The following is a 13,176-nucleotide window of genomic DNA, read 5'->3' as shown; positions in this document are numbered from 1 at the left end:
GACAACCATGATTAGCCAATTTTTCATTCCAAATATATTCACTGAAAAGTACTATGAAGGACTAAAAGAGAATGTGGCTTTTCTAGATGGCTTGTATTGGTACTTTCAGAGACACATTTTTTTTTCATACTAGGAAACAGTTTTATTTGTGTTATCCATTAATGACTTCTACATACCCTTGTTCTTCACGTTTCCTTACAACACAACAATTACTTTCAAGTTCTACATCTGAACAGGTTTAACTGGGAGGGGAACGTGATAGAGTAATGTACACTGCACAGTTTAAACCTCTATAAAAAGCTATGGTTTAAGTAGCTTCCCCCAACAGAACTCGTGATTCCAGACTGTAATTTTAAACATTCCTAACCAACCTAAAAAAATAACAATTATGTGAAAAATGTTATAAAGCCCCGGATTACAAACAACTCATTTTTTTATTTCTCTTTTGCTTACTTTGGATTTAGTTTGCTCTTCTTTTTCTGGTTTCCTAACATGGAACCTTATTGAGTTCCTAACATGGATCATTTATTGGAGATCTTTCTTATTTTCTAATAAGTATATTTGATACTATAAGTTTCCTTCTAAGCACTTCTCTTGATGCATTTCACAAATTTGGGTAAGTTGTGTTCGCATTGTCATTGACATATTATTTCCGAATTTCTCTTCAACTTTCTTCTGTGACTCCGTGTGTTATTTACAAGTGTGCTATTCAGTCTCCATGAATTTTTGGATTTTCCAAAGAAGTCCTTTTGAATACTAAACAAATATTTCTTGGTCATGCTAAAATTAGTTAATAAGGGGTGCCTGGCTGGCTCAGTTGGCAGAGCATGTGACTCATGATCTTGGAGTTGTGAGTTCAAGTCCCACGCTAGGGGGTAGAGATTACTTAAATAAAAAAAAATCTTCAAAAAAATTAAAAATAAAATTCGTTAATAAAACAGAGATATTTTATTACATAATAGCGGCATACCTCACTACAGTGGGGGCAAGATCCCAGGAATCAACAAAGAGTAGATGACACACCCTATTTGTTCTCTAGGGTTTTCAGAAAAGACACGAATGTGCTTCTGTGTCGCATGTTGGTAAAAACAAAACACTCTTGGGTGCCTGGGTGGCTCAGAGGGTTAAGCCTCTGCCTTCGGCTCGGGTCATGGTCCCAGAGTCCTGGGATCAGGCCCCACATCGGGTTCTCTGCTCAGCAAGGAGTCCGCTTCTCCCTCTCTCTCTGCCTGCTGCTCTGCCTACTTGTGCTCTCTTTCTCTGTGTCAAATAAATAAAATATTTAGAAAAAAAAACAAAAACAAAAACAAAACACTCTTGGACTTTTAATAGAAAAATGTCTCCTAAGTGGTGACCCTTATGGCTCAGCATGATTTTATAGACCTAATTCTTCTACAATTAAGGAAATAATTGCAGAAAATAACTTTCTTTAACCCCCCCTCCCCAAAATCATCTCTATTGTGACAGAAGCAATACTAGGGACAAAAATCCGATGATACTGACAGGAATGTGAAACACTTTCATCATGAGGTCTCTTGCTGCTATTCTGGGTAATGGAGAATTCAGGAAAATGAGACCAAAGGTCTTTAATAAGGTCAATGGGAAAGATGGTATACAAGTTTAAAGTACACATAATTGTCACCAAGCTATGAGGAGGTGGTAGAAGTAATTAAAGAATTTCATAGTTGAAATTGGATTATAACATAGCCAAAGATGTGAATTTGGAGGGAATTAAAATGTAGCAACACCCTAGAGGCACTTCTTTTCATTGTAATTCAGTACGAATACAGAGAACTTGCAAACTGGTTCACGATTACATGAACTATGGCCCATTTTCCGAATCTGTTCTCAAACACTGGAGAGCGTGTGCCACCGAACTAAATCTAAAGGTACCTGTGGTTACTTATTTGCCAACAAGTATGGATTGAAAAAACTCACAAGATCAGGCAGGCCCTTCTGGAAACTAAAATTTACACATATTAATGTCCATACGTATTATCGTATTTTTTGCCCTGTAAGTCAAGAAGCAAAGCAGTGGAATGCTCTGGTAATTAAAATAACATAATCAATATTATCTATAAATAATGGGCATGCAAGGATCCCTAAGATGCTGAGAAAGCTCTCTGGGAAGGAGTAACTGCCACATGGCGGAGGGGGCAGCGATGTCTTCCATAGGGCCTCTCCTCTGTCTCCCTCTGCTCCCGGAGTCATACCAGTGTCGTGGGAATTTCCCAGACAGAAGCCTTCTGCTTAACTGGTAATGAATTAAGCGCCTTCCTCACTTAATCACTCGTGTTTCTCTTGCTCCACCCATTGGTAGCAACTGCTGCCCACAGAAAGACACCGGGACAGGATTGTTGAGACCAGGGTTTCTGCCCACGTCTGCCATTATCACCGTGCTGTCTTTGGGCCTCCAATTCCACATGTGGAAAGTGAGACGCTGCGCTAAACCTGATGATGCTTACATTTCCTGCAGCTCTGAAACGGATTCCTACATTTGGAAATGCTCTGTCCCTCCCTAAAGGACCGGTTCTGCCTCGGCTTTTGGAGAGGTTTCGGATACCGACAACTTCGGTACTTTCCTCTATTAAGGCAAAAGGTTTAAACAAGATGTGTTCTTATTTTTATGACGAAGATATACTTATACCCTGAGAAAGATTCTGTGAAAATCACAGCTAACACTGGCAACCGTATGCATTTAAATATCTGCGTTCACCGTAGCATTCTATAGCCGACAATAAAACATCACAGTGCAAGAAGGTTCCTCCTGCTTGCCACAAAAATTCGTGACACAGAACTTTGTCATGTCCAAATGCAAAATGTGATTCACATTCAGAATGTATCATAATTTGCACAGTCACATTATTAAAACTGGAGCTTCCTGATGTATACAGCTACATAACATCTCGGGCACGTTGGTAAGAAATAAACCGTAACTGAGACGGGTGGAGGCAGCATCCAGCTGGTTGGGACAAATTACATCTATCTGACTGCTCATGATTCCTGTTAATAATACTGTATTTTCTATGTCATTATATAAATAACCCATAAAATCTCTATTACGTCATGTTCACTACCACTCTTACGTAAGAGCCCTAGATGGATGTTTGGGGCTTAGCCTAACCACCATGATGACGATCACTCAAAAACGATAGATACCCACCTCCTCTAAATCTTCGGGAATGGAGCAGGGGTGGGGGTGAAGCGAAGAGGAGAGAAGAAAGGGTGAAAAGCCAAAAATGAGCATATACTAAGGTGTAAGTCTTCGGAATACTCTCACTGATCCTGGAAATTTCTGGAGCCTGAAATCGACTTCAGTTCAGAGATATTTCCCACCTATGCATACACACCAAACACAGGTTCCAGATCTCTACTACATGTTTGGGCATAAAACAACCGAAAGATGACAATGGAAACAGCCATTCTCTGTGGGATTGATATCGGAATATAACAGCTTCACGCAGAAAGATCTGTGAAGAACAAAAGTCTATCTGCCATTCTAATAAAACTTGCCCCATTTTCCCCTCAATGGAGCAAACCTCCCCCTCCCCCGGCATTATTACATGCAAGAAAGAATGGTAAATGCTCTAAAAAAGGTTTTGATAGTTATCAGGATAAAGGAAGGTATGATTACCTCTGCTTAGGGTCAGTGGTGAACGGAAGAGACAGATGCGCCCATGAAGGAGAGAATGGAATTCACATGCTGAGCCTCTAAGGCTTCATCAATCCTCAAATCGACAAATATTACTCTAGTGGGGTGGCAGGAGGGGAGAGCCATTCTGAGGGACAGAGTTTACGTCCGGTTGGATTGCTACCTTTGATTAACTGGAATATTAAATGAGTTGTATAATGATCTCGTGTTCTTTACTGGGGGGCTAACGTATCCACCATGAACTTCTTTCTTTCTTTCTTTATTATTTATTTATTTGACAGACAGAGATCACAAGTAAGCAGAGAGGCAGGCAGAGAGAGAGGAGGAAGCAGGCTCCCTGCTGAGCAGAGAGCCTGACGTGGGGCTCGATCCCAGGACCCTGAGATCATGACCTGAGCCAAAGGCAGAGGCTTAACCCACTGAGCCACCCAGGCGCCCCTCCACCATGAACTTCTTATTGACATTCTTTAATCCCTGGAAGTCAGCAGAGAGTTATAGCAAACCTGCCTCCATCTGAACGTCTGTCCCTCACATCCTGGCGCTTTCACCTTGTCCCTGGATAGGGATATTTGTTACCAAATTTTCTCTCCATTCAAGCAGGTGTGTTTTGCCTTGAACAGACATTCTTTTCTACGTGTCACTTCAGTTCCAGAGAGAAGAAATGCTGCTGCAGGAAGGAGGCCAGTGGCTGTGCCTCCCATATTAACACCATGCAGAGGAAAACACTACTTAAAATTTTAAACCACCTTTACTTAATAATAAACACTGGTTTCATAGATCAACCACAGACACTGACATTTACAACCTACCAATTGTCACGCGTTTCCTATGCATAACTTATAAGTTCAAAGCTTTTCATGTTTTAGTGAAGCTTAATTGCTTTTGTGATAAACGGTATTTTTTAACTGATTGGAGCATTTGCTAACCCAACTTACAAAATCACCCAGCATCACACACAGACGGTGTCTGCAGATCTAACTCAAGCCAGAGCCACGCTGGTGTTGAATTTACCTTATAATTCTATAAATTATCCCAAACTTCTCTTTGGGGAAGATCAACAGTCACTTCCCCTTTATCTCTATTGCTAGCATGAGTATTTAAAGTTTCCGAATTTCCAGAGCCAATCTTTCACAAAGAAATAGCAAGTGTTTATCACTTAACTGGATGTAGATGCTGGGTGAGTCACTGGCTTCCTCCTAGCCAGCTGATTTCTTTCCATGTACCAGCCTCATAGCATTTACTTCAAGAAAATTCGAGATGGTACATAGAATAGGAATCTTAGCTAATTCATGACCAAATAAAGCACGTGTTTTAAATCCATATATGTTCCTACTAGAGTTAATTTAGAAATGTCTCCGGTCCTTGTATATGAGTTTCAATAGATAATGGAAACAGTAACTCAATGCTCTGCTTTTCCTACTAATTCTGGGTCTTTGCTCAGAAACCTTTTCTGGGACAGATTTTCCTTTCTTTCTTCCTTTTTTTTTTTTTAATATTTTATTTATTTATTTGACAGAGATCACAAGTAGTCAGAGAGGCAGGCAGAGAGAGGGAGGGGGAAGCAGGCTCCCTGCTGAGCAGAGAGCCCGATGCGGGGCTCGATGCGGGGCTCGATCCCAGGACCCTGAGATCATGACCTGAGCCGAAGGCGGAGGCTTAACCCACTGAGCCACCCAGGTGCCCCTGGGACAGATTTTCTTAAAGTTCTTTTCCTTTATACTTGTTCTCTTTCGCACTATCCATTCTCAAACTGGTCTTAAATAGAATTGGTAACATTTCCCTCTGATATAAGTATACCTTCTTAGTGCCTTACCCACATTTTATTACATATTATATGTTGTTTATATGATATGATATTGTGTGTTACATACGCATAACAGTGATATCTGTCTCTCTCTCTCACACACACGCACACCCTTCCCTCACCTACAAAAGAGTGAGCCCCTTGAGGGCAGAAACCATGTTTTAATTTATCTTTCTAATCTAGTGCTTTTCACAGTGCCAGAGACTGTAAATAAATGTTGCTGAATAAATAAAAGTTGAACTTTCTCAAGACTAAAAAACAAAAATCCTTTTTGTTTTTCATGGCTACTTCTCTGGACATAAAAGTGGTTTAAACTTACTAACAAAATAATGTGCTATGAATTATGCAGGAACAAGCTACCATTACTCCAATACTTCAGGAAGGGAGAGTGAAGGAAAAGATATTTGTTATTTATTCAGGGATCCACACTGGCCACTGAGAAGTCGGTTGTTAGAATGTGGATATGCTAACTGGCAATGTTGTCCTCTATTCATTAGCTGACGTCGCTCACTTGAGCATCTCATATTCTCTGTATGTTCTAAAGTTTCTTCGGTACAGTATGCCTTGTACTGAGAAAGAATATCAATCGGTTCAGTCAAGAAAGGAGTTGCTTCTCCCTTTCCTTTTGTGTGATGGGTGTCAGCATTATTCTCTTAGCTTTTCAGGTGTGACAAGGGACAATATGTTTTAGTGACTGTGAAAAACCATGAAGGATGCCGCTGCTTTTAGACAGTGTAGGAGCAAATGGCTATATTCTCTGTGCTCCATTTCCCCCTCTGTGAAAAAGGAAAGCATAATATTTAACAACATCACCAAGCTATTGTGAGGGTTAATTAGATTTAATGGGGGAAGGGAGGTGAGCTGATTACGCACTATTCAAATTCAAAGAGTCATTATTTTGTGTCTAAAAATAATCCTGATTTAGGAATAAAATTAATTTGGAAGCTCAATCTTTGGTAATCATCTTCCCACACTTAAAAAAGAAAAAGCCATAGTTTTTAATCAAAAACCCATTCTAAGCACAATCCAATGAAGTACAAATGGAGATCTGTGAATTTCCATTCACTTTCCAAGTAATGCAGTGCACGGTTCACGTTTTTCTTTTTCTTTTCTTTCCTTTTTTGAAGATATGCGTGGAAAGGTTAATTTTTTGGCATGAATAATATAAACAAATACGGTACGTATTTTTTTGTTTGCTTCACACGAACATTTGTGAAACAGTTCAAACTACTTCTTTAAAGAATGAGTAGTCAATGTTTTTGTGACTGTAATAATTTTTCAGGTCATTTCTGGTAAGTTCCATTTATTTACTTATTTATTTATTTTCAAGAACTAGTCAGTCAAGTATCTTTGACCCATGTCCTAATCCCTGGACCTCATGAATGTTACCTTCCACGGCAAAATGTATTTTGCAGATATGATTAAGGATCTTGAGATAGGAAGATCATTTCAGGCTAACTAAAGGTGGGCCTGAGATGCGATCCCAAGTGTCTTGGTAAAAGGAAGGCAGAAAGAGATCTGACTACAAAGGAAGGAGACAATGTGGTGATATCAGAAGCAGATGGAGATAGGCATGTGATGTGGGGCCATAAGCCAAGGACTGAGAACAGCCTCTGTAAGACAGAAAATGCCAGGAATGGATTCTCCCCTAGAACCTTCAAAAGGAATCAACCCAGCTGACACCTTGATTAAGCCCCAATAAGACACCTTTTGGAATTCTGACCTCCAAAACTTTAAGAGAATAAATGTGTGTTGCTTTAAGCCAAAAGAAAAAAGAAAAAAAGAGAGAAAGAAGAAGGGAAAACAAAAGGTCTTCATATGCCCTCACTTAAGAAAGAAAGAAAACAAAGAGAGACAGAGAAAGAGATAAAGAAAGAAGGAAAATTCCTAGATATTTGCAGCTAAGATGAGAAAAAAATCACCTAAATAATAATCATCAAGATTTATCATAGATCAATTTACTACAAAAATCTTTACAAGAAGTGGAAGTTGGCACCTGAGAAAAATTTCTGTTGTTGCCTAAATCTCACTAAAAACTTATAAAAACTTCAAAAAAAAAGAGAAAAGAAACATTCTTTAAAAATAATATAACAGTGGATAATCCTGGAAAATATGTCATATCTGTTAGGGGAAAAATGTTGCCTCAGTTTTTGGTGAGTGAAGGTCTTTGGCTGAAAAGGAACTTTATTACTTCCATTTAGAACTTTCCAAAGGAAAGGGAGACTATGTAATTTGGTTAGTTGAAGTATACTCTCTACAGAGAAGCAGAAATAATTCTCTCTTGTTTTAACATTACCCAATTAAAATTTCCCATAAGACTTAGAAATTTTTATAACTTAGACAGTATACTCACCAAGCAAACTTCTGATTATTCATTCGATTTCCCCGGACCCTTGATACTGGGGACGGATGTACCCTATAGGTAGATGAGAATAATCCAGTCACTAAAAAAAGCACATTCCCGATTACAAATGAACAAATTAAAAAAAGAAAAAAAAAGCTTGTTTATAAACGATCTCTTGTAGGTATGCTTAATATAGAAAGCTCCAGAACTTAATCACCTCTTAGTAAATGAACACAGTTAAATTCCTATGCATGCAAACCTGCAGTCTCTCTCCTTTCGTACCACATTATTTATTTATTTATTTAATTTATTTATTTAAAGGTTTTATTTATTTGACAGAGAGAGACAGAGAGAGTGAGAGAACACAAGCAAGGGGAGTGGGAGAGGGAGAAGCAGGCTTCCCGAGGAGCAGGGAGCCTGATGTGGGGCTCTGTCCCAAGACCCTGGGACCATAACATGAGCAGAAGGCAGAGGCTTAAGGACCAAGCCACCCAGGCACCCTCCTTTTGTGCCACTTTTAACGTAACAATGGCTTGCCATAATGTTCACAGTGAAGATCCCCAAGAGCCCCACCCCTAGTTTTAATCAAATGACAGATTCATTCAGTCCAACACAAAGTTCCTGCCTAGCTAATCCTTGCAAGGTTCAGAAGTGAGTAAAAGTCATGTAAGGTGTGGTGTTTGCCTAGGATGAGGGTGAGTCCCTTCTGTGGCCTCTTCCCACCAGGGATAGGAAGAGACAGCAAGCAAACCCTCCCTGAGTCAACTGCTGGATTATAAACCCTAAAAAAGTGAGCTAATGAAAAGAGCTCAGGATATGCTGCTCCAGAATATGATACTTTGGCCTCAGGATTATTTTGAGTTGCAAAAAAGTAAGAAATAGCAGGCAAAGGAGGAGCTCTCTACTTTCCCTTTATAGGCCAGAAAACCAGGACATGAACTTACCTTTTGTAAAGCAAACTTTCCTTTGTAAAGGTGTCCCCCCCACCCCACTTCCAAAACCAGGAAGAAGAGCACAACATACAACTCTTTACTCAGACATGGTACTGAGATGAGTCGACATAAATAACACTTATCTACCATTAGATTCGCCTGTTTCCTGGTCACCTTCCTACAATTCATCCCCTCTAGAAGCTCAAACCCCCTTTTGACTATTCACTTTTCCATAATTTACCCCCTTTGTTAAAATGGTATACAAGATCCACACTTTAACCATCCCTTTGAGTTATTCATCACTGAGCATGCCTGCAAGTCTGCATATTGCATGTGTAATAAACGGGTTTTTCTTCCCCCTCTTGCTAATCTGTCTTTTGTCTGTTTGTTTGTTTGCTTATTTACTTATTTAGTCTTTTGTCCATTTAATTTGCAGGCCCCCAGTCACAGAACCTGAGAAGATAAAAGAAAAGGGTTTGTTTTTTTTTTTAATTTGGTTGGTTTTTCTTCTGCTGCAGGAACTTCGTCCAAATGTCCAGGAACAGAATCGGAGACTGGGGGAGGAAGGAAGGTGAACAGTTATTTCTAGCAGAAAAGCTTTCTAGATGTGATGCTCTGCCGCTGGGCTTTGAGGAAGGCAGTCAGTTCAAGAGGTTAGCTAAATAGCGGAGAAGTAAAAATTACATTGTCTTACAAGTTTCTGGGCTTAGAATCATCCATCAGAATAGTTTATATTTCCAAGCACTGCTGATATCTTCCAATCAGGAGCTAGCTGCTGAACCTCCACTCCTTTGTGGGTCACTAACTGGCAAGAAAATATGCCCTACTTCCTGCTTCCTTGTGGCCAACTTCCTGCTTTGTTCTATCTTTACCGTAATTTGTGAGATCTAGGCACTCTTTGGGCTTGCGGTATCATTATGTCCCAAACACTTCTCTCATGTACAGGAAAGAAAACAGTCTTTGAGCCTTGTCAGAACCAACAGCTCCAACATTCACTAGAACCCAGTCTTCCATAGTTGTTGGGCAAGTGAAAATCATTTCAAAAACAGATAATACCGTTCCAGCTCTGCAGAAGGGCTAAATGCAAACTTTCTGTAAATCCAGAGCCAGACTGCACTTTGCACTGGGAAGGCTTATTTCTTCCAACATCCCTTATTAACATTCTTTTCCTCACAGCGCTTCTCAATGGCTGCTGCAGCTGAGCCGCTCGGCACAGATTTTCTGCTCCGCATGGGGGAGGGGATGTTAATTATGCAGAAAGATGGAGAGAGGCCAGACAGCCCCTCTGGTGAACTGTCTCATTCAAGCACGGCTCACTTCCTGCTGTTTTGCAGCTACAAGGATCACCTGTTGGTCTTGGCATCTGGCCAAACTGGGGCCTAGCGGAAATGACAGACTCAGCTAGAAATGAAAGCCAGCTCATATTCCGGCACCCTAAATTGGGGAGAGAGGAAAAAAAAAACCATGCAATAGAAATGCAGAAGAATTATACAAAAGGTAGCAAGGCTCATTTTTTCTTCTCTTTCCTTATTTCTTTCAGTCTGTCTGCTTGAAATACAATCATTAAAATGGAATTATGAGCCAAAAAACATCTCCCCACTTAAATCTCCCCGACCCAAGGGACAACACAGGAAGTCCTCTTACCCTTCCCTACAGTCTTACTAGGGTATCAGAGTCCTACCACCTAAATAAAGTTCTAAGGAGTATTAGCCTGAACACTTAACGATTCTTTAATTCACTCCATATCCTTTCAATGTTTGGGTCCCGTATTCCTTCCTCCTTAACCTTCGTATTTCCATTCATCGTAATTCCACCAGGTGATGTTTGATAATGGAGGTATTCTCTTACTGATGCTTCTCATTCCATTTATCATCGGAGAAAAATGGGGCTGTTTAACTTATAATGACAATATCCTCTAGGTATTTGTATCTTTTAACACAATTTCATTGATCCATAGATCAAATACTGTAAGCAGGCGATTCCTATAATGGTTTAACAGTCTACAAAGAATTCCACGACCACGTGGATACGAACAAATAATTACAAGGTTTCTTAAAAGGGTAAAACAAGAAAGCTTTTTTTTTTTCTTCTTCTGAAAGGGGGTAAATTGGATAACCCGGAGCATACTTCATTCGATAAAGTAGAGCATAAAGGTTTGCATTTCAGCTCCTCCCCCAATTTTATTTCTTCAAAAAGATATGCGGTGTTTTTGAGAGCACGGGCTACGCTGGGGCACTTGTGGCCGTTGCCTCCCTTCCTTCCACATATAGCAGCAGCCAGGCAGGTAGCAAAGTCAAAACCCCAGTAGGAGAAACCACCACCTAATCTGCATGTCATGCATTATTCATGACCTCCTGATTCCTGCACCTGCATCTGGGCAGGAAGCTTGCAGGGAGTGTTCATTATGCTTCTCTTAGCCTCACACAGGCTCGATTACTGCTAAGCCACTTTGTTCTGTAACTAAGGGTTTCAGGCCTTAGTACTAACCGCTGGATATGGAAAGAAAAAAAAAATCACCGCCCTAAAGAAAAGAGCAATTTGGGTTGTTGTGCAACACGCACTGAATCTTACAATGTGCTCTTCTGAGACTGACAGTTAGTGTCCGATGGAAAGGCTCACATTGGGTGACTTACGTTACATGGAATAAAGGGAAGCCGTACCAGTAAGGCCACGTATACCAACTGTTCTGTTGACACGCGTTTCTTCATCTGAAGCACGCAGCATGTTTATAATTGTGCCCAGCACAGGGCTTAATTTAGCTTCCTTGCTAAGCATGTGAGACTTTTTAAATATCTTAATACAAAAATGGTTCTTCCTTCTTTGGATATAAGTCCAAAGAAACTGACTCTCAAATTTTGCATTTTAACGACTGACATTTGTCGACAATCAAAAGGATACAATCGCCCAGTTCTTCCCAATGGTTTTATGAACCTTCCTGAATGGCTGGTGGCTGGAGGCAGGAGACAAAAGCTAATACTCAACACAAATTACTCATGACTAATGAACTGCTGGGGGAGGATGTCATCTACTTTTTTAGTATCCCCACCACAGAAAAGCTAGGCCAACTTAAATCCAATCTTCTAGCCCCAAATGAAAATAGAATGATGTGGTTAAGAGTACAGACTGTGGAACCAGCCTACCTGGGACTGAATCTCAGCTCCACCATTTACCAAGAGGGTCATGTCATCATAGGGTGAGAGCCACCTAACCTCTCTGGGCTTCAGTTTTCTCATCTGTATAAATGGAGGCAGTAATGGCGGCCATCTCCAAGGGCTGTGAGATTTAAATGACTTAACAGTTGTCAAGTGTTTAGAACAGTGCTTGGGACCCAAGAAGCTGTCAATACACGTTTGCTATTATCCCTAGCAGTGTTGATTGGATTGGGAAGATGAACCTGGAATATCCAGCTAATTCCAGGGGATTGAGACGACAAATGTGCTTTACAGACCTGCAGTCTTAACTACCATGTTTATATGACTTCACTAAAGGCAAAGAAGTAACAAAGAGAAATGAACACATATAGAGTAATAAGAACCGACTACTGTGATTTCTACGATATGGCTTATTCTCTGACATCGAATTTTTCTGTTCTTTATTAGAAGATCTATCTTCTGTTTACTAAATTGCATGATATTTCAGTTACATCCCGTTCGAGAACAAGTCAGTAATCACACCAATACAAAATCACTGCTTTAACACTGTGTGCCACACACCATACTAAGCACATCAGACACATTATTTTATTTTATCCTCATACCCTTATTGTTCATATTTCTTCAGAAAATAGGCTTACAAGAGTTAAGTAACTCGCTAGAGTGACACAGCTAGTGAACAGCAAAATTGGAACTTGAACACTGTTATGTCTGACTTGTCCTACTCCACGTTATCATCCAATCCTATGAACTCATACATATTCTCCCCACACAACCCTAAAGGATGCAATAAAGTGAATTAGCACCAGGGGCTTCAATGAGAGATTTTACATGTATTTAAGACCAACTGCATATCTTACAATTAAATAAATGCAAAGTGAATGTACTAGTTTTTTGACCTAAAATCAGCACTGGACGAAACATGAAGCATCTGGGTACTCAAAAGAAAGTCATAGTAACTACTGATCTCTCTTTAACTGCTTATTAAATTTCTTATTAGTGTTGCTATTTAAATATATCATGTACAACACATGAAAGGTTAGATGGTATAATTAATTCTAGCTACATCTACTTCTTTGTTTCCCTTTTCTTTAATAGAACCCAGTTCAATCTAACTTCAAAGATGAAACCATCTTTGTCATGGTCATCAATGGCCTCTACGTTTTCAAATCTAATGGTTAATTCTCAGTCCTCATCTTCTCAAACTCTCATTAGCAACTGCCTTAACTGATCACCCTACCCTGAAAAGCTTTCTTTGCTCAGCATCAGGGACATTCTTTTGCTCAGCATCA

The 13,176-nt window shown here is 39.9% G+C and overlaps 1 protein-coding gene across 4 annotated transcripts in view; it reads right to left on the bottom strand.

Moving 5' to 3' along the window:
* The window catches only part of KLF12 (KLF transcription factor 12), a 425,486-nt gene that overhangs the window by 52,514 nt on the left and 359,796 nt on the right, over positions 1-13,176 (bottom strand). For all 4 annotated transcript variants that reach the window (XM_080799529.1, XM_080799528.1, XM_080799530.1 and 1 more), the window contains one exon: positions 7,810-7,872. In XM_080799529.1, the coding sequence (XP_080655655.1) occupies positions 7,810-7,872 (63 nt within the window). The remainder of the gene's footprint in view (positions 1-7,809; positions 7,873-13,176) is intronic.

The sequence above is a fragment of the Martes martes genome (assembly GCF_963455335.1).
Source record: "Martes martes genome assembly, chromosome: 3".
NCBI classification, from domain to species: domain Eukaryota; kingdom Metazoa; phylum Chordata; class Mammalia; order Carnivora; family Mustelidae; genus Martes; species Martes martes.
Note: the sequence above shows the minus strand (reverse complement) of the source record. Positions and strands in the feature narration are given on the sequence as shown.